General features: G+C 44.0%; 1 protein-coding gene across 3 annotated transcripts in view; it reads right to left on the bottom strand.

Annotated features, from left to right (window-relative positions):
- Positions 1-24834, bottom strand: part of ACOT11 (acyl-CoA thioesterase 11) — a 437309-nt gene that overhangs the window by 107224 nt on the left and 305251 nt on the right. For all 3 annotated transcript variants that reach the window (XM_078670317.1, XM_078670310.1, XM_078670324.1), the window contains one exon: positions 16257-16390. In XM_078670317.1, the coding sequence (XP_078526443.1) occupies positions 16257-16390 (134 nt within the window). The remainder of the gene's footprint in view (positions 1-16256; positions 16391-24834) is intronic.

Genomic DNA, 24834 nt, shown 5'->3' on the forward strand with positions numbered 1-24834 from the left:
AAACGAGGAGAACGAGGATTGGGAACCTGAAACCTCTCTGGTGTTTTAATTTTAGAGCGGTCATGCTAATCATATCTATGTTCAGAAGCGCCCGGTGGTGCAAACCAGTGTGAGAACCAGGCTTCTGCTTTTGCTGCCGCTGATTTTTATTCCATACCTTTTTGGGAAAGACGAGACAACCCTCTTTTTCTGGAGGGGGCTTATTTTGTACCAGAGTATAAGGTCTTACTCCCAAACTATTGCGACCCAATTATGTATACACATTCGTCGCCGATGACCGTCGCTCCTCCTCCTTGACGTCACACGCCACCAGGAGAGTCTGTTGCTGCCGATTACAGACCGCGGACCCGAAAACTGTTCCCCGCATCGCACTGCACTGCTTCACTGCTGCCTGAAGCCCGGTACCCGCCCGCCTGTGTCTCCCAGATTGAGAACCTACTACGGAGGGCAGGGGCAGGGGCTGACAGTGCTGTTCCGGCCCGACCCCGGCCTGCCTACCCTGGGTAGAGAAACAGCATCCGAGGGCAGCTAGGAGTAGTGGGTGCGGGGCTGGGGCTGCTCTGACCTAAAGCCCGGTCCCCAGCACGTCTCTTCCCGAAGCCGGATGACTGGTGTAGAATAGCAGCGGTGGAAGCAGGCGAACGCGGGTGAAGCAAGGGGACGAAAGCAGAGATTGCTGCTTTGATTCCCCGCCTTGGAACCTGGGACCGGATCCTTGGGAACGAATTGGCAGCGGCAGCAGCGGTAAGTCTACACACAGACAAATAGAGGAACGCTGAGCTGTAAAACTGTAAAACTGCTGCTAATCCCCTTGTGACTGTGTTATTAACTCAGAGAGCATTTCAATAGGCAGCAGACCTTTCCTTTGCTCTTTTGTTTGCCTTCTGGTTCTCCACCTTCCCAACTCTACGCCTCCTTTTCGGGGAGCAGCCGCACTGCCCAGAAACAGCCCGGGGTTCCTTCCAAGTTGCTGTGTTTTTCTCCTTGGACTTGCTGCCATTAAATTACCCCAGCTCTTCAGCTCTTCAAGCCTACTGCTCGCGGGTCCCGCTTCGTGCAGGGCGGAGTTTCAAAGACACCATCTGCCTGTCATCTGGGAGGTTCGAAACAGCAGGGCTGCGAGCGCGTTACTCGTGCAGGACTACCTGTCCCAGGAGCACGAGTAACCACCCCTAATCGCCACCAGCTGGGGCGCTCTCCCTGCTGGCCCCTCCCTCGCTGGAATCTGCTCTTATATCCCTCACGGAGGCTAACCAGCGGATTCCTTTCAAGTTGCTGTGTTTTTCTCCTTGGACTTGCTGCCATTAAATTACCCCCAGCTCTTCAGCTCTTCAAGCCTACTGCCCGCGGAACCCGCTGCGCGGGTCCCGCTTCGTGCAGGGCGGAGTTTCAAAGACACCATCTGCCTGTCATCGGGGAGGTTCGAAACAGCAGGGCTGCGAGCGCGTTACCCGTGCAGGAGTACCTGTCCCAGGAGCACGAGTAACCACCCCTAATCGCCACCAGCTGGGGCGCTCTCCCTGCTGGCCCCTCCCTTGTCAGCCCCACCAGCCTATTAGCGAGTGATAGGTCCCGCTGCGCGGGAGGGCGCCGGGAGAAGCCCGGGCAAAGGGCGGGCCGTCAGTGGCCGTCCGGGGACGTACGAGGACGGGACGGGCCCCCCCTCTTTCAACTCGCTACGGGGTAAGTCGATAAATTTCACACAATCGTAGAATACCCATCAAATCATCGTTGAATTGAGCCAAATAAAATAAATTCACAAACGCTTATCAGCTAATAAATGGGTTTCAAAAAGTTGCGATCTCGCACTATATTTATGAAAAGAATGGGGACAGAGAACGCGATCCGGAAATCGTCAAATAAAGCTATAAAACCTGGTCGTATAATTCAAACGCCGGCAATCAGCACATATTTCACCACGCTTGTTGCAAAAGATACCCAAGAATCTCATATATTAGGCAAAGATTTATCTCTCAATTCTTCAGCAATTTTTGGGGAAACCGAAAGTGCTTCAACGATACCTAATTCACAATCCAAATTGGGTCATTTGGAGCCCGAGTCAAGCAATAAATCACTTTGTACCCCAAAAGATCCACAAAACCTAGACCAGGAAACATCTACCCTAAAAACCTCAACACCGATAAAAAATAGAGAGAGCTCTATGATACTCGAAGATTCAAATATTAATAAATCTAACTCTGGGATACAAAAGTTGGAACTTGGAACAAGTAAAAATACTTTAGAAAAAACACCTCTCCCAATCACTTCACTAGATCTTTCGCTGGACCCCTTCAATCTCAAACTAAATAATAATATCAATAATACAACCATACCTATATCAAAAGCACTGTTCTCACTACAAGAGATTTTGGAATCAGTTCTTTCTTTTCTGGGAAATATTCTAGAGAACTCAGATCACACTTTGGACGTTCAAATAGGGATACTAAAACATCTAGTTGAAGAAAAAAAGAAAAAAGCCTTCTTCACAATAGAGAAAAATAACACACCATCGAAGACCAACCCTGAGCGAAATGACATACCAAAAGATTATATCAAAGATCAAAAGAAAAGAACACGTGAATTCAGTACACAAACATCAATGATCCAAATACAACAAAACCAGAACATGGATAATTTAAACGATTCAACAACATATTCTTTAAGAAAACTTTTTAAAGAAAAACATCAGCAAAAAATCAGATACTTTCCAATATTTACAAAAACTAAGGAAATAAATAAACTCGCAAATGATTCAGTATTAGATAATCAGGAAATACATGTTATTAATATATCTAATCAAGGAAATGGAGAATCGATAGTTAAAAAGAAACAAGAAAACAACAAAGAAGGAAGGAAAAGAAGGAGGAAAAAACCAGTAAGAAGGATTCAAAAAAAGAAAACTCGCAAACTAAAATTTCGAAAAACAGTTACAATACATACTTTGGAAGAGGATCACGGTGACAACGTAATATCATCTCCAAGCACTGAAAAGTTAGCAAACAGTAAAACCTTTAAAGAAAAGACGCCTCAATTAGATCCTAGAGCTAACGAATACGTCCCACTTAGACTTCCAGAGGAACTTGATCATAGCAACAACAGAAATACTAGTGAAGTCTTAAATAACTACAATCAAAGGGAGGAAGAGTCTCCCTCCAAAATTCTGCAATTTGAGGAACTTTTTCCCACTGATTTAGCTCCACTTAATAGAGGAAGGATAATTCATCTATTACGTCATCTAAGGTCTTTACAAACAATGACTAGTAATGATCTTGATCTAGTAATCTTCCCTAACAAAGATAATATCAAATTGGCAAGGGTATCATTCTGGTCGTCTGTTCTCCCAGGAATTATACTTAAGGAAAAGGAGACACTACATAAGTACGGATACGATGTAGTTGAAAAATTGGAGCTAACGTCCAGTAAAATTCCAATTTGGTATAATGCTCAAATACGTGCACTTTCAAATTCACATGTGAAAGAATACCAGAGAAATCATGACGCGATAGAACATCATGAAAACACGGACTTTGATATACATTCTGTAGGGCAAGAAAAACTAAAAATTTTGGTGGATAAAGGACAAAGGGCAGTCTGGTACCATGCACCTAAAAAACCCGACAATAGTAACAACATAAAATCCTGGGCTTGGGTTTCTGAGACTTCGAATAGAAACAAAATCAAGAGTACTCAACAACAATCTGTTTAGCCCAGGCTTAAAAATTACATCTTGGAATATTGCAGGCAGAATTAAGAACAAATTGCCTACGGCCTTGAGAAATTTGCAAGATATTCTGATCATACAAGAAACGTGGGCAACTGAGTCTATCAATCTCAAAAATTATTATGTATATGAAATACCAGCAACACCTACTAAACGAGGTCATGCTAAAGGTGGTTTGGCCATTTTTCTGAGTGAAGATTATCAGTGGGCTCAGGAAATAGTAGATACTAATCTAGAAAATCTACAGTGTATTAAAATCTTTGTAAAAACACATAACACGGCCCCCCTAAAGGCAATTCTCCTCTTTAACGTATATGCCCCCCCAGGTACAAAACACGATACAGTATTCTTAGAAATCATGGAAAAAATCGTGAATATAATAGAAAACCATCCCTATTCATCATTCTTAATCACGGGTGATTTCAATAGTAAAATCTCTAATTCAGAAATCATTAAGTGGGCAAAATCATACTTGGAAGAAGGTATGGAAACTAAAATCCCGCAATTTCCTGAAGGCATATTAACCGACAAAAGAGGTAAACTGCTATTATCAACACTGACTAATATGAATGGAGTAATAGTGAATGGTAACATGGAAGGGGATATTCCAGCAAATTTTACCAGGCATGGCAACGGGACTCGATCCATTATTGACTACATCATCTGCAGTATGGATCTGTTAGACACAGTCACGTATTTGCATAACCAGTTTCACCAAGAAAGTGATCACGCATTAATGAACTTAAATACAGATTGGATACCTAAATCCTCTCCAGCCTGTCATATCATCTACTATAAAAGTAAAATAGTGATAAACAGCGATCAGAGACGCATCTTCTGGAATTCTTCGACTCTCAATAAAATTATTTCACTGATCGATCATTCTCAATTTTTATCAAAAATATTTTCTGAAAATCCTATTGAAAATTTCGAATTTATTATAAAGGAATTCAAAAATGTAATCCTAAATATGACAACAAAGGATGCAGTAGGTAACAATAAGAAGAAGGATAAAAATATGCGTACTATTAAGAACTCTGAAGTAAAGAAAATGTTAAACAAATGCATACGCTCCCAATATATCAACCCCACACCATATGTGAAGAAGGAAATAAACAAATTGAAAAATCAATTGAGACGAGAGAATCAAAGAAATAAAAAAGCTTTTCAAGACCGCAATTGGGTCGATATCCAGATAGCAGCGAAAAAGTATAATCAGCGCAAATACTGGTATCTAATCGCAAAACTAACTGGTTTAAAAAAGAAACTACAAACAATACCGGTCCCTCCGAACGACTGGGAAATTTTCTTGACAGATCTTTACAAAACAAACTTAATAACACCATCTGAAAGCAGGGAGATTAACACCAAAGGTAAAGACGAACGTCCAATAAATAAAATAACAGCTATATCAGTCGAACTGAATATTCGTAATGCAAGAACAACTGGTGCTTCTGGCCCGGACCAAATCCCGATCAAAGCATTACAAGTTGCCTCGAAGGAATGGAGTCAGCTGCTATGTCCACTATTCAATTATATTTTTGATACCGGCCAAGTACCAAAATCATGGCAGGGAAGCATTATTATCCCCATTCACAAAAAGGGAAGCAAAACCCAAGCAAGCAATTACCGCCAAATAGCGCTCATGGACGCTGTGGGAAAAGTATTTGCAGCAGAATTATTATATCGTCTGAAAGAATGGGCTTTTACGACAGGTCAGATACCTATGTTTTAAGCAGGTTTCAGACCTAAACATTCGGTCACAGACAATATCGCTGTTATCCAGGTCATCCTTGACAAATATGTAACCCAAAAAACTCAGGTCGTGTACGCGGCATTTATAGATTACACTACGGCATTTGATCGGGTAGACCGACCAACACTATGGAGCAAATTGAGGAGGCTTGGAATACACGAACAACTGTTACAATCTATAGTAAGTCTACATACCGATACTTGGTGTCAAGTTCAAATGGGGGGAGAAAAAGGTCATACGAAAAGAATTAAAACCGAAAATGGATTAAAACAAGGGTGCCTTCTAGCCCCGATCCTATTCTCCCTATACTTAAGTGACTTGTGTAATCAACTACAATTAGGCTCCAGCTTACCTCCTAAAATTGCCAATCAATCCATACATGCATTACTTTATGCGGACGACATAGTGTTATTGGATCTCACTCCTTTCGGATTACAAATATCATTGGATATCCTGCACAAATACTCCGAAGAAAACTACCTAGTTCCAAACATTAAAAAAACAAAAGTAATAGCTTTCTCGGGGAGGAAACAAAGCGCCAAATATACTTGGAGTATAGGAGGAGAAAGGATAGAAGAAGTTAATGATTATCCCTACCTTGGCAGGATCCTTTCTAAAAATTTAACAAATACAATACAGTTGAAAAACTTACAAAGGAAATCTGACATACATGCCGTAGCCCTCCAGAGACTCTATACCGCAACAGGGAACAGACATTTCTCCTCATTGATAAACATCTACAGAGTAAAAATACCACCTGTATTATCTTATGCGACGGAGTACATCCCAATAAAACAATGGGCCTTCATGGACCGCAAAGAGGGAAAAATTTTAAGAAAAATCATGAAAGTGTCAGACGCTGTACCTGTTCAAGCATTGAGACTGGAACTATCAGTCACAAGTTCCTATGCTGTAGCAATTGCAAATGTAATTAGGTGGGCCTACAACTTATTACATGCAAAAGAGAATACTTTAAGGTCATTGCTAAAAAAAGAGACTTTTGGGTCTGATGCAAAAAAGCAAATTTTCCTTGACAACATGGTTGAAGCATTTCGTATAGCAAATATCAGTACTAAATTGCTGCTTACTTGGACACCAGCTCAAGTAAAACTGTTCTTAAAATGCTTCACCCCAAAGTTGAGCTATGAAATGGATTCTCGACATTGTAACAAACTACCTACTTATATACCCTTTGCCGAATCCATAGAATACAAACAAAACCGGCCCTATATTGGGTTTACTTTGTCACATGGTGCGAGGAGGGCAATCGCCATGCTTCGATTAGGAATTCTACCCGTTCTATCATATACTTCAGGATGGCGCCAGGGAGGATCTCCTCTATGTACATTGTGCGCAGGGGGCGATCAGACTTTGGAGCATGTTTTATTTGTATGTCCAAACCATAAAGTAATTTTAGCTCGTACTAGATTTCTAGAACCCATCTATCGCTTCTGTAGAATCACAACAGTGAGAGAACTTATATCTCTGTGTAAATATCCCCCGAATGAATTTGTCTGTTATAACCTGTACAAATTTTTAAAATCTTTTTTACCTTTGTACTGATAAAACTGAATCTTTTATATATGTAAAATGTGAATTTTTGTTTGTGGTCCTCAGTTGAGTACCAACACAAATAAAACTTTTTGACTTTGACTTTGATGTATACACATCCGCACTGATCGGCAACTGCCATTGCTGATCAACGTCCGCCACCAATGAAAGGATTTGATGCACTTGCAAGCTAACTGCTTCACCTTTGACATCGGCCAGAATCATATTGGAGACCATAGGGAACATGCTCACTAATCTCATCCCCAATTCCAGGGCAGGACCAGCCCAGTGTTCATCTTTTAACTTCTTCAGAACGCTCTGTAAAACGCTCATGGAGGGGGTGCCAAGGCACCGTGTATAGACCGCAGCAAACAGTCCCCCAAGTGCTGTAATCAGCTAAAGTGGGAACAATACCACTCGGTGAACTCATTGTGAGGATCCTGTGTTTCTCAACAGGAGTAGTATGCGAAAAAACAGCCTCGAGTAGCTCAATTGTTTTCTGACAACCAATATGGCAGATTTCTATTCTGTGGATGTTTGCCCATCACCGAATTAATCATAATGGGACTAATGACAAGACCTCCACCATGTCCAGGTGGCTGAGGAGCGGCACCAGCCGAAGCCACTTGTATATTACGTGACATGAATTGTAAGACACTTCTGTGTATATGAATTAATGATGTATGTAACTGATGTAGCTCTGTGAGTGTTACATTAAGATAATTTGGATGAGGTGTAAAACTAGCCAAAAAGGCCATGTGGCCCCATCGACCGATAAGGGGCCTAAACGGACCACAGAAACAGGGTAAGGAAGGGCGCCATTAAACAAAATGGTAAGCTCCCAGGCTGTAAATGGAACTTGAAGTCATCGATAAGGACGATAATTCAGCAGAACCGCAGCTGGTGTATATTCATGAAAGAAATTATTCCCATCCACTGCTAGAAATGTAACCCAAGAGTAAAAAACCTTGAAGCGGTAAGCTGCGTCCGCTTAGACCACAAAAATGAAATCAGTCCCCGCATTAGGGACTCCACTTTGAATCAAATACGCTGTGACCGCAGCGCGGCTAGGAGCCGCAATAGCGATCGCCAGTGTTTCTATATTCCATTTCTGATATGGCAAACAAAACAGTAGCCCAAAATAGGTTATAACATTGAAACAAAACCTTTTAAATTCATGCTTGAAAAAACCTATAAATCAAACAATATAGGAGGCCAAACCCCCCCAACTAACGTGCCCTAACATGCAGTATACATGCCACAACCACCAGTAAAATGCATAGTACAAATATTGTCAGTATTACAGCTAGTCCATATATCATGAAGGGAGATGTGATCATAGAAAGACATTGGAGAAAGGACTATAGTGCCTAACATCCTTCCCCTAGCTAAGAAGAAGTATTATTACACGTTAGAAGATCTCTGAGCTTTGTCAACAGACCCCATTCCTTAGCCTATATATGGTAGAGCTACATCATAGGTGCTGTCTCGCTCTTCTCCCTGGAAAGGTCCCTCTCCAAGTGTGTGTCACTTATTCGTGTACCCCACTAAAAACTAGAGTACGCTGTCCAAACAACAGCTGCATCGGTATGTTTTGTCTAAGGACCAAGGTCTGGCCAGAATAAAATGACAAGAGGCATTGTTGTTTGACCTAGCACATAATGTTCAGTCAAAATCCCAGGAACGTGCAGAGAGCAAACACAGCGAGGAGTTATGTGAAAGTAGCTATTGAAATTATTGCAGAAAATAAAGATGTGTAGTAATGTGTGCAGAGAAGCAGGCAAGCTGCTACGTTCTCATGCTAAGTTAGTGAAAAAAACGATAATCTCCCCACGGGCCACGTGACCACGCTGCATCTCTTTAGCTCACAGGACAACTCCAGGACCTTAATCGTGAAAAGGGATGAACCTCTGCACGCACACTAAATTAGCGTGCACCTGGTCCAAAAATCACAAACCAGAATAACAGATATATAAGAGATGGGGCATTTCTGTCCTTATGTTGTCTGGGTCTGTTACTGACATCTGCTTCCTCCTAGCATGGCCTGGCTTTATTCCATCATGTGGTCTTAGAAGGAGACAGCCCTGCCCACGGTGATGTAATGCATTTTGAACACAGTTGATAAAACACTGAAAATGCAGGGAGCAGAGCTCCGGATCAGAGTCAAAGGGCATGGATAAAGAGGAACTGGCGTCAGTGTGCAAGGGTTCTGCCCATATGGGGCTCCATGCAGCCACGTCCAGAGGTAGGATGGAATTGCCAAGGAGTCTGATGTAGCCCCCTGCCAGTGCGCAGGAGCTATTACAGAAGGTTTTCTCTATCCAGACTGGTGCCTAAGTGATTTAAGGAGTGGGGAATCTATGGATAGACCTGCCCTTCAGAAATGATGGTTCAAGCTCCATGAAGCTAAAACAAGGACATAATGCCTATATTTTCTCAAATATCCTTCTCTCCAATTTGAGAAACAAAGCATGTAAAATTAATAACATAGGGAAAAGGGCAGGATTGTGCACGGGAAAGGCAACCACCTAGACAACCTGCCAGTAGTGGGAACACTAACAACTCCCCCTAGTAGAACTATCCACTCCTACCTCAAAGGATTTCTGCACCATTGTAGAGTGAACATTGCAGACATAATAACCACAAATAAATGCACACACAAAAGGCTTCACACTTTTGTCAAAAAAGGAATGTCAACTTTGAGTACCTAACCACAGACTAACTGGGCTAGCCATTCTCATCTCCTTTTTCCTTTAGTCCTCGAAAGTTGTAATCCAGGAGACTCAAACATTGGATTACAGATCTGCTTACAGGAGGTTAGACCAGGGCAGTGGGTCGCAACCCCTTTTATTTGATAAATAAGCAAACACATAAACTCTCCCCGATTATACCCTTGTTTGAGGTTCGTCATCTGCTACACCACTTTTGTAGGGCACCACAAATCTTTTACCAACAGGGAATTATTCAGCCTTGATGGAATCATATAATGCAAATATCAGGATTATGTTGAGGAAGGTTGTCCTACGGAGTATATCCACTTTCTTTTGGGAAAGGAAAATCCTATTTTTCCACCCAATGTACCCCAAAATAAGTCCTTCTCATGGCAACAAATTGCTTTTATTTTGAAGGTGTTCTCTCCCAGCAATGTTTTGCTGGTAGAGAACCATGAAAGTTAACAACGCCACCTTCTTTTTTCCACTTTCAGACTTTTTGTGATATATGGTGCCTCCCATTATGGCGATTCCATTGTTTATTACAAGTTTCAGAGGTTGGTGGGTTTTGCAAAATGCAGATTCCTTCCCTCCATTTTCACTGAAGGGCCTCTGAGTAATTCCTTTCAGTTTCTGTCTTCTGTTATGCCATCTCACAGGACCCTCTCGTCTCCTCCTCTAGTCTCCTCCTCTCGTCTGGGTCTCCTTCCATTCTGCTCCTCCTGTTCCTCTTTGCTCGTCTCAACAGGTGTTCTACACTCAGTCTGGTCATTCTGGTTTGTCCTGCTCCACTCCTGTGTCTCTTTTGTGGGTCTTCTTGTACTCTACACCTTTTCCTTTTCTTGGTCACCTGATTCTTGCTTGTTCCTGCCTTCTTTTCATACCAGTACTTGCACAACACAGGGGAACTGTCTTCTAAATAGGATGTGATGATTGACTTCCTACTGAGTCCAGGAGTTATCTGGGTTTCTCCATCACGTGGCTTATAGGTTTTCCCCATGGTCCATCTGCTCAAGCAAATGTTCATGAGGCTTTGTGCTGGACCTAGAAAAACACAGGAGTCTCACAAGGACCCAACAGTTTGGATTCCCAAGACTTTGTGAGAGCTGACCTGCCACACACCCATGTTTGCTATGGGAGGTACAGTAGGAGGTCAAAAACTCACAGCCAAGTTCGATGAAAACAGGACAGTTAATGTGTTTGCCTATCACAAACACACTAAAAAGTAAAAAAAAAACGAAAAGAAAAAAACTACCAGCACAATGGAACTAAAAGACGTATATGAAGATAGGAACACTCTCAGCGTGTACAAACAACTTATTGTCAAAGCAAAATGCACATACATAAAAGGGAGAAAGGCCAAGCCAGAACCCACCTGAAAAAGATATGAGGCTGTGAAATCTCCTCAGATCAGAAGTGATCACCAAGATCTCCAATGAAAGATGGGCTCAGTTCTCTGCAATTATTGTAGAGGAGGTGAAGAATGTAGACCTCTTCCTCACACATGATGAAATCACAAAATTACAACGCACACTACAAGCTAAGTTAATTTAGTTCTCCTTCAGAGAAGCCAACGCATCACAACTGCTCAATGCTGCTGCCAGACCTAAACTAACCCATTACATTTCAAGTAAATTCACGGATGTGGAATTCCCATAGCCCGATGCCAGGACATATTGTTTGGGGTAAAGGGCAACACGTTTTCATGTGTATTTTGTCCTTGGAACAAGTAGGCCCAACCCCTATAGCACAAACCCTTTGTCTGCCAGTTTACAGTACCACTTTAGAGATGAGGAAGGACCCTGTCTGCAGTTAAGGCAATATTGTTTCCCATCTGCTAATGCTGTTCAAACTTGTATTCATGGTTCATTAATCGAAAGGCAATATTATTAGGCTGAGCACTCTTAAGTAAATGTTGTAAGCCCCAACTGCACTACTGACAGTGATTCCAGTATAACAATGTGTAAACATATTTTCAAAGTTAAGGAATATGAGGCTATGTATAATGCTCCCAGGATGCTCTCAGATCTGATGCAAATATTTTCAGAAGCTTGAAAGCAAGATTGATGATGCTTTGCTTTCAAAATAAAATGTTTGTAAAAAAATGAAAGAAAAAATAAATTTTGCTAAACTACTGTAGAATTTCAGTTACCCTTCTTTGCAGCATCATTTAGTAACACGTGTTGATTTATGCTAGTATTTCCCAGAAAATATTCATAATGAAAATCAGTGAAACTAGTTTCAATAATATTATGGGAACCACAAATAAACAAGCATTGGCAAAGTCAATAGGTCTGACATTGGTTGTCAGCTTTTTAGTTTTGTCAATGTGTGACTTGTTTTGGGATGGTTTTTGTAAAACCTTATTGGTTTGGGAGCTGCTGGGCCCTCATTATTATAAGAAACATTGGCAAAAGCAAATATTGTGTTTTGACCTAAAAAAGCACACACTGCCACTGAACAAAACTACTTTGTGTGCTGATATACTCCTTGTGAAAGAGCAGAATGCTGTCACTCACAGTGAAGTCAGCCGATACACAGAGAGAGAGACCGAATTTTAATAAACTTAAAAGACCATGGTCAATGCCAGACCAAATTAGGAGCCCAAGTATTAAAGAAAGTCTAAAAATTGCACCCATGGTATATGCCCTTACATTAAGTGTAGCTATTCGGCTTTTGTGAATCCCCAAGAATTTACAGAAGTAGAACAAGAATTGTACACATAGAAAATATTTGTGAGCTGCATTTTAGCACAAGCAAATATGCATGTGTAGATTTGCTCATGCGAAAAAAAGTGTCTGCAAGTTCATTTCCCTCCAACCACTTTTTTCCCCAACTCTGGAAGAAGGTTCATGTCCACCATTGTTACGAGTACATTTCCAACGTTTCTCAGTATGGGAAAAGATCAGAGAAGAGTTGTTGGAACCTTAAAACATGCAAGTTAGTAGGTTTGCACAGATTCAAAAGGGCATTCTAACCGGGGAACTATTGCTTACCACTACCTTCAGCCCCAGTATGTACATCTGCAGAAACGTGGCAACATAAGGGGATTGCAAGTATTCAAACACTACTATGGTATGAGCCCTGGCATAAGCAGAGAGGCTGTATCAGAGCTCTTATATAATGAGATTGCTGCCATAACTCTGGCGGAAGGCCCTGGCACATCAGGCAGGGAGTCCCATAAACAAGCCTTGAAGTCTTATAAAGTAGCCATACTGGAGGAAAAAGAACGATATTTCTCCAACATTGTCGGGTGCACTACCTCCCCCAAGGAGCTCTTCATCATCTTCAATACTCTTGCTGCTCTTTCTACTTCGGACAAGGTGGAATCCTAACAGGCTCTCTGTGACAGCTTATCCTCCTTTTTCCGCTCTAAGATAGATAACATCTATGCCCAGTTGGAGACTCAAAATTCCACCTTGATGCTGGATACTATGTCAGATACTCTCCGAAACAGCAGATTCGCCCACACGTCTCCAGGGAGTTTTTGCTCTTTCCCCAACCTTACGACTGAGGCCATAGATCTGCTGATTGAAGGGATTAAATCAGGGTCCCCCTGGACCCTGTCCCCTTAAAGTCGCGAAAAGAGCAAAAGCAGCTTTCATCCCCCACTTTATGACAGTCCTGAACTTGCCATATCCTCAGGACTTTATCCGCTGATCTGGAAGGCTGCAGTGGTCAGGCCCATACTTAAGAAGCCCTCACTAGATCCTTCCAGTCTTAAAAACTTCTGTCCCATCTCCCTTCTCCCTCTTCCTGTAAAATTTCTGGAATCCCATCTTAATTCGCATTTGAGCGCCTACCTGAGGGACCATCAGATTCTAGATGACTCCCAACATGGCTTTAGAAGCTCTCACAGTACTGAGACTGCACTCACTATGGTGCTGGATAATATTCGAGTCCAGGTGGATGCAGGCCATACCACCCTCCTGATTTTACTCGACCTCACCGCCGCCTTCGATACCCTGTCTCCTCACAGACTGGTGGAACACCTTGAGGAGATAGGGGTCGAGGGCCGGGCATTGGATCTCCTTGCCTCGTTTCTCAGTGAATGGTCCCAACTAGTCAGAATGGGGAGTTTCTCCTCAGAGCCCTCCCCCCTTGCCTGCGGTGTGCCCCAGGGCTCTTCTTTGAACCCTACCCTTTTTAATATCTACGTGGCCCCGCTGGTAAGGGTGGTGAAAGCATTTGGGCTTGAGGTGTTGTCCTACGCGGACGACACCGAGATTATGGTCTCCATTACGCATATGGTCAGGAACGCTGCCCAAAATTTCAAAGATTGCATGGTGGCAGTCTCATCTTGGATGGTTCAGGACTACCTTAAACTAAATGGTGAAAAGACGGAGGTCCTCGTCTTTGGGGAAGGCCCGGACATTTGGTCGGGCGAGTGGTGGCCGGAATCCCTTGGTACCTGCCCCACTCCTGCCTCTCATGGGAAAAATCTTGGAGTCATCATTGTTGATTCCCTCTCTATGACTCTGCAGGTCTCAAGGACTGTGTCCACCTGTTTTGGGCTTATAGGTATTATTAGAAAAAGATCCAGTTTTTTGTCTCTTGAAGCCGAAAAAAGGTTGTTGTGGCCCTAATCCTAGCCAGACTAGACTACTATAATGCCCTCTATTTGGGCATAAACAAAGGTCAGCTTCACCGCCTGCAGCTAGTTCAAAACGCAGCTGCAACGTTGGTTCTGAATCTCCCGAAGTATCACTCGGCTACATCTTCCCTCAGCCCGCTGCACTGGCTCCAGGTGGACCGTAGAGTTCTATTCAAGACTCTCTGCCTCACCCACAACGCTTTTCATGGCCGGGGCCCATCTGGCCTAAATAGCATCACCAAAAGATATATGCCCTCAAGGAACCTCAGGTCAGCAAATCGTAATCTTCTCGTGGTCCCGAGGTTCAAAAGATTGAGGTGGGGGGGAGAGCTTTCTCGCTGACAGCTGCCAAGGCGTGGAACACTCTCTAGGTCCCCCTTTCGGGCAACAAGAACACTCTGTCTTTCGTAAGTCCCTGAAGACCTGGTTGTTTTCTTAAGAGCAGGGCCTAAGCATGATTTCCAAAGTTGTCTGTGGGCGATCTGTACACAAGCGCCTTGACGCCCTTGGGCTCAGTTTGCGCTATACAAATTGCTCATTCATAATTTGTTGCTGCACTACATGGCACCAAAGGGGCAGGTGGATTTCCTTATAGGACAAGTAGATTTATGAAGCAACCTGCCCCATGGACAAGTAGATATTTTAATAAATTCCGCACCGTGTTCTTTACTCTCTACTGTGTCAAACTGATCAAGACCGCTCCATCCCCGCAAAAGAATAGTCCTATATTGCCTAAAAAATAAAAAGGTTTAATATTCAGCAAACCTGGGGTGGACCCTGCCAATATCAAATATAGCCCCTTCTCATACATGACCTTCTTAGCAAAGGTCACTCAGAACTGTTTGAGACCCAGCTCAATCATTGACTACAACATACTTGGCTCCAGTTTCAATAGATTTTCAGAATGGAGACTGCAACTTCAAAACTTGTTGGTGATACTCTATGCACCATAGGTAAAGGTGACACCAGTCTCTATCCTTATGGACCTTCATGCCTTTTTTGACATGGCAATCCATGGCACCCTCCTGAAAATCATTGAAGACAGAATAGGTTAAATAGCACAGTTCTAAATTAGCTCTCATCATACATGAGAAACTGATGTCATCACATAAAAGCAGTTTGAGTTGGATTGCTCTTATTGGAGCAGGGTCAAGATTGATTTGCATGTGGCTAGGTCCAAACAGAAATGGCATGGTGAGCAAACGAACGATGGGTTGGGGTACTATCATGAGCGAATGCCAGTGGTTAGACAATTTGCAAGCATTCCTTCCATAGTCTTTTGTGCGGTTGATCACATAAAAACAGCCAATGTTCATGCAGAATTCACAACTGTTCTCCAGGGTTCTATTCTCTTTTCAATCCTCTTCAACATTTACTTGGAGTGTTAAAGCTTCATTTTATGATGCTCGAACATCTCATAATTTCTATGCAGATGGCACACAGCTAGCTATACAGAAAACAAGTCATTTCCCACAAATATGACATTAATGGTGAACGTGCTTGAGGACATCCAAGCCTTTTAAAGCCACGTTTGTCCTGTTATCCTCACCCAATTGCCTACCTTAAGTCAAACCTAGCTCACTTCACTGACAGTATTAAACTATACCTCTATCTCTAGACTGCATTTAGTCCTGCCGTCCATGCACAGGCCAGTCAAGTTGGACAACATTTCACCTACTCTGTAGTGACTCCCCATACATGGGAGGATCATCTTTACATTAGCATACCTCATGGCCATGTTTTTGGGAACAAACAACCACCGTGCCCAATAATGTTCTATTTCTGTCACGCAATACCGCCGTCTGAGCAGTCGCCTCCAAATACCAGACTGCAATATGACAAAACTCAAAATCAATTGAAGTCATTCTTGATCTCAGAGTTTCGTTCTCCCAAAAGCCATGAGCAACTTGAATTATCACTTACGTGTAGTGCGGATCCCATTCGTGTCGACGACTTAAATCTGACAGAAGGAGGAAGGCTTGTTTTGCGTCAATACTGAGAGACATCTCCAATCTAAAGGACAAAATATCACCTTCCTCCAAAGTGGACAATTTGACCTACCAAAGAAAACAAAACAAATTCTTTAGTCATTACTTAAATACATTATCAGCATACTATTAACATTCGTCAATATATGGCTTAAATTTGGTTACACTAGCCCTGAAAAAGTGTCATAATTTACATAATGAAGAACTTTACATTTGAACAGATATGTTTATACGTATTTCAATATGAGCATTGGCTTAATAATCATCAGTAATTGCACCAGTAAAGATCTAGGGCTATAAAACAATATACTGTACACCAGTGTTTCCCAAACTGTAGGCCGCAAAGTCCAAGCAATAAATAAACATGCCTTTAAACTCTGTATTTATCTGGTCACATTTGCTGCGCTACAAAGACAGAGGTTAAATGGCGGGTATGTCTTCTGACAAATTCCTGTTTTTTGTTTTTTTTAACATGGTTACTGGTATTTACAAACAGGCTGTAGGATGTCATTTTTGTACCATACAACAAAAAGTAAATACCTGTAAATGATCTGTAAACATTCAGCAGTTGGGAAAGCAAAAGTGAAGCAAATTATATTGTAAATCTGTAGTGTGATGGAAACAAAAACTTTAATAGGGTGAAAACAAGAAAGAAACTTTACTTGGTGTTGCACGAAAGATAAATATCATTGAAACCAAATTTCCACACCTCATTTGTGTGCAATATAGTTTTATCAGTAAAACTGTATGTGTAAATTTAGTGGCCATGTCAATGAAATTGCACGATGCTTTAGTTACATTAATAAAATCTCCTTCCTAGTGTTCATTAAAACTAGGTGTGCCTCGAAGGTTAGTCATTCTAAAAATTGGAGCTTGGTTCTAAAAAGTTTGGGAAGCACTGCTGTACACACGGAGTTATTCATATGCGGTGCAAACAGGGCTGAAAATACATTCACAGTAACCAAATGGATACTAGTCCTACCTTGTAACTTGTGACAAAATATATATACACCAAAATGTTGCACATCCATTCATGTACACTCACCCATTCTGTTAATCAATGGTACCAAGTGATTACTGTGGGCTAGTTACTGCCTCGCCAGCAGTAGTGAGCGTTTCATTGATTAAGAATAAGGAGTGTAAAAAGTGTTTCATTCAACTCTATAATGAAACTGCTTGTCCTACTGTATGGCGTGACTACAATGAACACAGCAATTATCCGTTCAGTGGCATGCAATGACTCGATGGTGCACTGGGTAAATGTACACCTCCACTACAGTTAATTTTTCCAACTGTAGCACATGCTCAAATAAAGCAAAAAATACATATAACTGAAGACATGCTAAAGTTGACTCTAAATTACCAGATTTCTGACGGATACTGCTAATCTGATATTCCTCACCTTTATAATACCCCAAACGCCATACTGCATCTGGGAGATATTTCAGCAAAGACCATGCACACCAGTAGGTGGTGTTGTGCTAATCCGCTTTGACCCCATCCCCATTCCACCCCAGAGGGGACGGCTGGAGCTGCATAAAGCATCACAAAAGAGCACTGAAGTCAACTCCTTTCTGTACCTTTATATGTGCGTCTGGAGGTACCGCCTAACTTTTTATTGGTTGACAGGTTTTTCCCAATTAAATTATTTTCATGTGTGCAAGGGAATATGTTCCCACCATAAACTACAGGGTTTAAACCTTGTAGGGACTGTGGTAAACTGATGTCTGTGACAAATCCCCATGAGGTGGGTCTCTGGTATTTGGGTTGGGGCAACAAGTCAAACTAATATGAGGAGTGTGCTCCTCTGCATCTAAAGACGATCCAGGATTGCAAAGCTAAGGTGTACATCACTGAACTCTGAAGGCGCATAATCTCAGTGCTCCCAAAGTCGAGAGTGTGGACTCATTCCAGATCTTGGGGCACATCCTCGGGTAACTTGAAGTAAAAAAAAAAGCATAAGAAGTCCACGCAGGGCTCATCCCAGTCTTGCCACTCTGTCCCTTGCTTTTGAGCCAATGCTGCAGCTGGTCCCAATGCACCCCGAGTTTTCAGATCAGCTGGCGATGTTGCAACAGATGGAGACTTTCATGCAAGCCATGTTGCATATCTTTGCAACTCTGACAGCTCCCTCTGGTGCATCTTCGGGCCCTGAGGAATCCGTGAAGGCCTCCAGTCAGGGTACTTCCAGGGGGCTCATTCCTCAGCATCATTTGTACCTCCTGGACCCATTTCAGGTTCAGCTGAGCTTGGACTCCGAAACTGAATTTACGTCTGGTACCACGATCCACAGTGTTTACTGCCACGCCAACTATGCATCCTACTGTCTAGTGCAACTTTGAACCAAATCCATCTAGACTCGGACTGAGGTCTATACTGCAACACTTCTGATACACCCAGGCCCAGTTCACTCAGATTCTGACAAACAGTACCTTTACCATGAGCCGTCCTCCAGGGCTCCAACAACTTTTTGGAATGGACTCGGACCAAAGACAACCAATTTTTGGTGAGAATGGAGATGATGGGGACGAATTTTCCCCACACTAGGACAATGACATCTATTTGGTCCTTCAAGAGGCAGGTGGATTGGACACATCCCCTAACACAGGGCTAGGGTTTCTCCCTTGTCCTTCAATGGAAGAGACTGCTCCATTTGCTAAACTCCTGGACTTACAGTGGTAGTCTGTTCAGGTAAAACTCAACATCCTCACTGAAGTCTTTCAGCCAGTTCAGACCTTCTCCGAGCCCTTGCTACCATTCAACGAAGCTCTGACACTCATGGGTGCTTGTACCTTGTACCTGCCTACCTGTGAATAGATAGGTAGCAAGACACCACAGACATGCTCTGGGTGACCCTCCTGGAAGACCGGTAATTCAGGCTTTTACTAGCAGGATTAATCCCAATTCATTTTTCCAGATAAAGAGTCTAAGAATTCAGGCATTTACAAAATAGATGTTCTCCTCAGCTAGCCTCACCCTTCGGTCAGTCAATGCCAGCGGATTGCTGGGTAGACACTGCCAGGCATTATTGGAATGGCCGCAGAGATCTTGCTACAAGTTCTAGAGGAATTCCTCGCCAACATGCCACTAACTATTCAGGATGGCCAAGACGTAGCAAAATATGTCAAAAGGTCTGGACTGGACACTATTGATTTCTTAAGCAGAGCAGGCAACACTGGCGTGTTGTTCAGTGGCCATACATGGATGAGATCCATGGCTTCTCGGATGACATTCAGGCATCACTGATGGGTATGCCTTTTGACGGGTCTCACCTTTCGAGAATAAAATGGACTTCCCACAAGAGCACTTCAAAGAAAGCAGACCCTCGGTGCTCTCCTTCGGTCTCTCCACGTCAGAAAGGCTACATCCCCAACAGTTTTGCACCTTTCAAGGCCTTGTGAGGAGTTTTGAATACTTGCAACAACAATGCCCATTGCTTCAGCAAGGAAAGAACCCCTGTGCTTTTGGTGTCGGGCCCAGTAAACAAGGTTCAGACTTGCAGGGACAGGGAATTTCCCTGGCTTCCACCCATCCAGCAGCAGCGACCTTAAAGCAACTTTATTTTTCCCTTAGCAGCCCACAACCACCCTGTGGAAGGCTGAATCAGTAATTTCCGCCAGGGGCAGCAGACCAGGATATCTGACAGATGGGTCCTGAAGACAGTTCACCGGGGCTAAGTCCTGCAAATTCCTTTATGACCTGCTGCAATGCCCAGCCACATCAGAGAGGCTTTTGCTGCAATTGCTTCAGAAGTATAGGCTCTTTTGGCAAAAAGAGCCAGTGAGAGGGAGAGAGCCATGGTCTCGGAAATAAAAAGTGGAGGTTATCTTCTAGGGGTGAGGCCTTCGCCTTATTTAAATCTGACTGCTCAATTTCTTCCTGTGGATAGACAAATTTGAGATGCTCATGCTGGCCCAGGTTCTATCTGCCCTGGATAGAGGAGACTGGGTGGGAACATAAGACTTGTGGGACGCTTTTTTCCATGTTCTTCTCCTGCAGACCCACAGGCGCTACATGTGGTTCAAGATGGTCCAGGAGCATGTTAAGTTTGTTGTGTTCCCCTCCAGCCTCACCTGTGCCCTTTGGGTGTTCACAAAGGTGATGGAGGTTTTCCCAGCATACCATTGAAGATTGGAAGCACCATTCTTCTTTTACCTCTGCAACTGGCTGTTGAAAGCCACAGCCAGTGGTGGACCACCTCTAGAAAATAGCAAACATCCTGGCATCATTGGGTTTCACTATCAACATACCGAAAATACACCTGTCTTCTTTGCAGAGGACCCCTTTTTATAAAAGCCATCCTAGATATGGTGCAATATCTGCCTTCCCTCCAAAACAGCGAGTCCAGATCATCGGCCCTCTGCTCATCAACCATGCCAGATGGCACATGGGGTTCAGCATTGGAAGTTGAAGTCTCAATGGGCAACAATGGGCAAACCTCTAGGTTTCAGAGGAGACTGCAGCTGCTGTGGTGGCTGCTCAAATGTAATTGGACCAGCAGCAGACCCCTCTCCCCACCACACCCATAGCTGCTGATGGAAACATCACTGTAGGGTTGGAGAGGTGGGGATCAGAAGGCTCTGGTCTCCAACAGAGACCCATGTCCACATCAATCTATTGGAGTTATGGGCCATTTGCTTGGCACTGAAAGCCTTTCACCATTCATCAAGGGGATACGGGTACAGGCCCTCACAGTTAACACTACTGCCATGTGGTATTGCAACACACAGAGCAAAGTGGGGTCCTGGGCTCTCTGCCAACAAACCAACAAGGGTGTAAAAGAGGCCCCCGCAGGCTCCACAGTCCAGGGGTTCTCGTTTTAGAGGGAGGACCCTCATCCTCTAAGCCATGCCCCTCTATACCTTGCAGAATGCGTGCAAGACATGCAATGACATGGAATAAGAAATAGTTAAATGCTTGGGAAATCCACTCTGCTCTACCGAACAGTTGCTTGTAGTAGGGAAACGGCCACTACAACGAGGCCGTTTCCACGAATACATTAACCACGCATGCATTACAACGCATGCGTGGTTAACACGAAAGCCTTTACCACGCATACCTTTACTACGAGGTATGTAGTAAAGGCATATGTGGTAAAGGTTTAAAATAAACAAGGGGGGCTTGGGGGAGTCTCCCCCCCAAATAAAAACCTCAACCGGATTACGTTATAATGTGCAGGCAATCGTCGTCGTTTAAGAGGAAACGGAAAGAAACTTCCGTTTCTTCTTAACGACGTTCGACGTCACCACGCAAGAATTAGAGGAAAAGGTTATGCGTTGAGAAACCATTCCGTTGTAACGCATGCGTGGTAAAGGCATGCGTTGCAACGGAATGCGTTGTAAAAACATACAACCCTTGTAGTATAGGGAGGCCCAATCATTCAGGAGGCCTCCATTGAGCCAATTATGCAAGGGGGCCCCATCATTTTGTGTTGTGCCACTCCTCTGGAACTGGTTCACTCTTCAGGGCATTTTCTTGATCTTGCACCACTTGAGTGGACAAGCACAGTCAGTGGGTGCATAGTGATAATGAATGGCAGTCCAGAGGCTGAGCAGGACGTCTTCCACCAGCGCAGGGAGACCTGGCTCAATCTCTTCGTCACCGCTAAGAATGCGCAATATAAGCATGTTTGCCAGTAGTATATTAGGGCAGAGTGGTGGGATGGGGGAAGACAGACAATACACAAAGAAAAAACAGAGCTCACCTGCTCTGCTACCTACTGCATTGCCGCTCTTCTGCTCTTCACTGGAGAACAGGCTCCCATGAGGCCAATTCAGATGCTGCTCTTATTCATGAGAGCAGCATCAGGATTGGCCTGCGAACCCTCAAATTGCGCTCCCAGGGAGACTGGCAGCCCGTGCTTTGCTGTTTTGAACCCGGCAATGCAGCTGTGTTGGAAACCACTCATGTGCTGCCCAATGAGCTAATGTACAGCTGCCCTCTAGGCCTCCTGTCCATGTAGAGGATCTTTCTTGCCGCTATCATGTCAGCTCGTCCTGTGAATAAGCTTTAGGCTCTTTCAGTTCAGCTGTCCTACACCACCTACATTCTAGACCAACATGTGCTTAGGACTATCAAAGTTTGTGACTCATGTCGGACAGCCAATCACACTTCCGACATTCCGTGCTCCGCCTCATCTTTCGCAAGAGAAGAGACTACATCAATTGGACACCAAAAGGGCAATGACATTCTACATCAATCGCACCATTGTGTATATGATCAGCACATTGTGGCTGTCTTTGGTGCAAAGAAATGCAGGGCAGTGCAAAAAAGGACTTTGTCCAGGTGGATGCTCCCCTGGATTAAGATTGGCTATGCACTGGCATAGAAGCAACCTCCAGAAGGACTGAGGGTGCCTTTCACCAGGGCCTGGCCTGCTATCAGTGCGTGGCATGCAGAGTGCCTTCTTTAACATATATCAGGCTGCAACATGGGTATCAGTGCACATGTTCACAAATCACTACTGCCGTAACAGCCAGGTCCGACAGGAAGGGCATTTGGGCCGTTCGGTCCTGCAGGACCTTTTGGTTAGAGTCCTTTCACAGACTCAACTTTGGGAGGTACTGCTTTGGTGTCTGTTCTAAAGGTGATGAATCTGCAGTTTGAAGTATCCATCACAAGAATAAGTTACTTACCTTTGCTAACAATCTTTGTTAGATACTCTAACCTCAGATTCCTCACCGTCCTTCCACCTCCCCTTTCAGAGGAAAGGCTTCTTTTCCATCTAAAAAGTTCTGAAATTAGAGCTTTGCACAGTTGATTGATTTTTGAGTTCCGAGTCGAGGGCCCAGTGTTATGAAAGAAACTGACATCAGCATGCTCGGGTAGTGCATATATGCGACTCCAGTCATCACTTCCAGGGCGAAACTGGGATGCAAGGAGGCCGCATGATGCCACCTACCCAAGCTATTCTGAAAAATCTTTTGGATCCAGTCTGGAGCCTGCGGATATTGTAAAGGTGAGGGATCGGAGTTTTGATAGAGTTTCCACAAGACAGAGCTTAACCAACAGTAGGTAACCTGCTTGTGTCAACCCTGAGCAAGATGCATTTATGTAGTGTTTATAAGGCACCGTTACCTCCAAAGGACTACTTCAGAGGGCAAGTGAACAAAATGTAATATACAGCATTATATGAGCATTTTACTTCTTGCTTCTAGTTGGGATATGTGTAAATAGCCCGTTAATTTTTTGGGACAAACTGAGAGAAGCAGAGCATTTGTTTTGAGGTGTAGGATGTAAACAAATCTGTAGGCAGGTGTGTCATGGTACACACGGACTTTGTGAAACAAGCAGAAAAGAGCGGAGCTTCATTCGTTGCTCAATGGAGGGCCAGTGTATCACTTAAGGGCCAGCTTTGCATGTCTGACTGGGTCATTTCAAGGATTAAGTAAGCATCCCTGTTCAGGACTGCTAGTACTTTCCTTATGTGTTTGTGGCCAGGAATACCTAGAATTGTCTTGCTAAATAAACACCAGCAATCTTATGACGTTTACCTTGTTCTCAGTGGTAAGGCATGGACGGTCCTGTGCGAACCAAATGCAAACACAGGTACTTTTTAGGTTTTGCCTGGCGAAAACGATGCGAAAGCATCGTTTCGCTAGGCGAAAACCTAATGAGTATAGTATGGGGCTGGGAATCCGCCCCCGTCTTTCATTGGCTAGCTCCATAAATGGAGGCTAGCCATTGGAAGACGGGCCTGTCCGTCAATGCCGGACCAGATTCGGGGGCGTTCCCGAGAATTTTTGGCTTTTGGCTACGTCAGCCGAAAGCCTGTTCTTGGGAACGCCCCCGAGTCTGGTCCGGCATTGCCGGCACCCGCCTTCCTGCTCGGGGTTGTGGGCAGATGTGTACATTTGGCCTCCGTGCATGGTTCCTTTGCTGTCATGGAGCCTTTCTTTGTGTTCCCTACTCCCTATCACTTCCAGAATACCTGCGAGTATTCCTTGCCCAGACAGTGTTTGCAAGTGAGCCGCAGCGCTGACAAGAAACTCACCACAACTTCCACACGTGCAGGAGCGACGGGCACACCCCTCTCTCAACCGCTGGCAGGAGCCGCCCTCCCGCCGTTAGACATGCTACCTCTCCCCCTCCACTAGCAGCACCCTCTGCTGAGAGAGAAGCACGCTCCCTGAACTGGAATGTGCACTCCCCACTCTGTCACTACAAATACCCGCTCCTTCCCAAGAGGTGCCGACCCTCTCGTTCCAGCAGCACACTTCTCTCTTCTCCACCCAGAAGCAACTCTCCCCCCTCCCTCCCTACGCTCCCCTCTCCTCAATAAGCAAAGCATTTAATTCCCTTACAGGAGGGGCATTTTTCTGTCACCCACCAGCAGCGTGCGTCTCTCTCCTCGACGGAAAGTGCACCCTCCTCTGTCCGGCACGAGAAGGACTCTTCCCTCTCCACTACTAGATGTAAACTCTCCATTACAAATGTACAAAAGAAAGCACCTCAGGCTCTCCAACTCTCTCTCGCAACTCTACTGAAATTCCCTCCTCCTCCCTATGAGAGGC

This window comes from Lissotriton helveticus, chromosome 1_2, assembly GCF_964261635.1.
Source record: "Lissotriton helveticus chromosome 1_2, aLisHel1.1, whole genome shotgun sequence".
NCBI classification, from domain to species: Eukaryota; Metazoa; Chordata; class Amphibia; order Caudata; family Salamandridae; genus Lissotriton; species Lissotriton helveticus.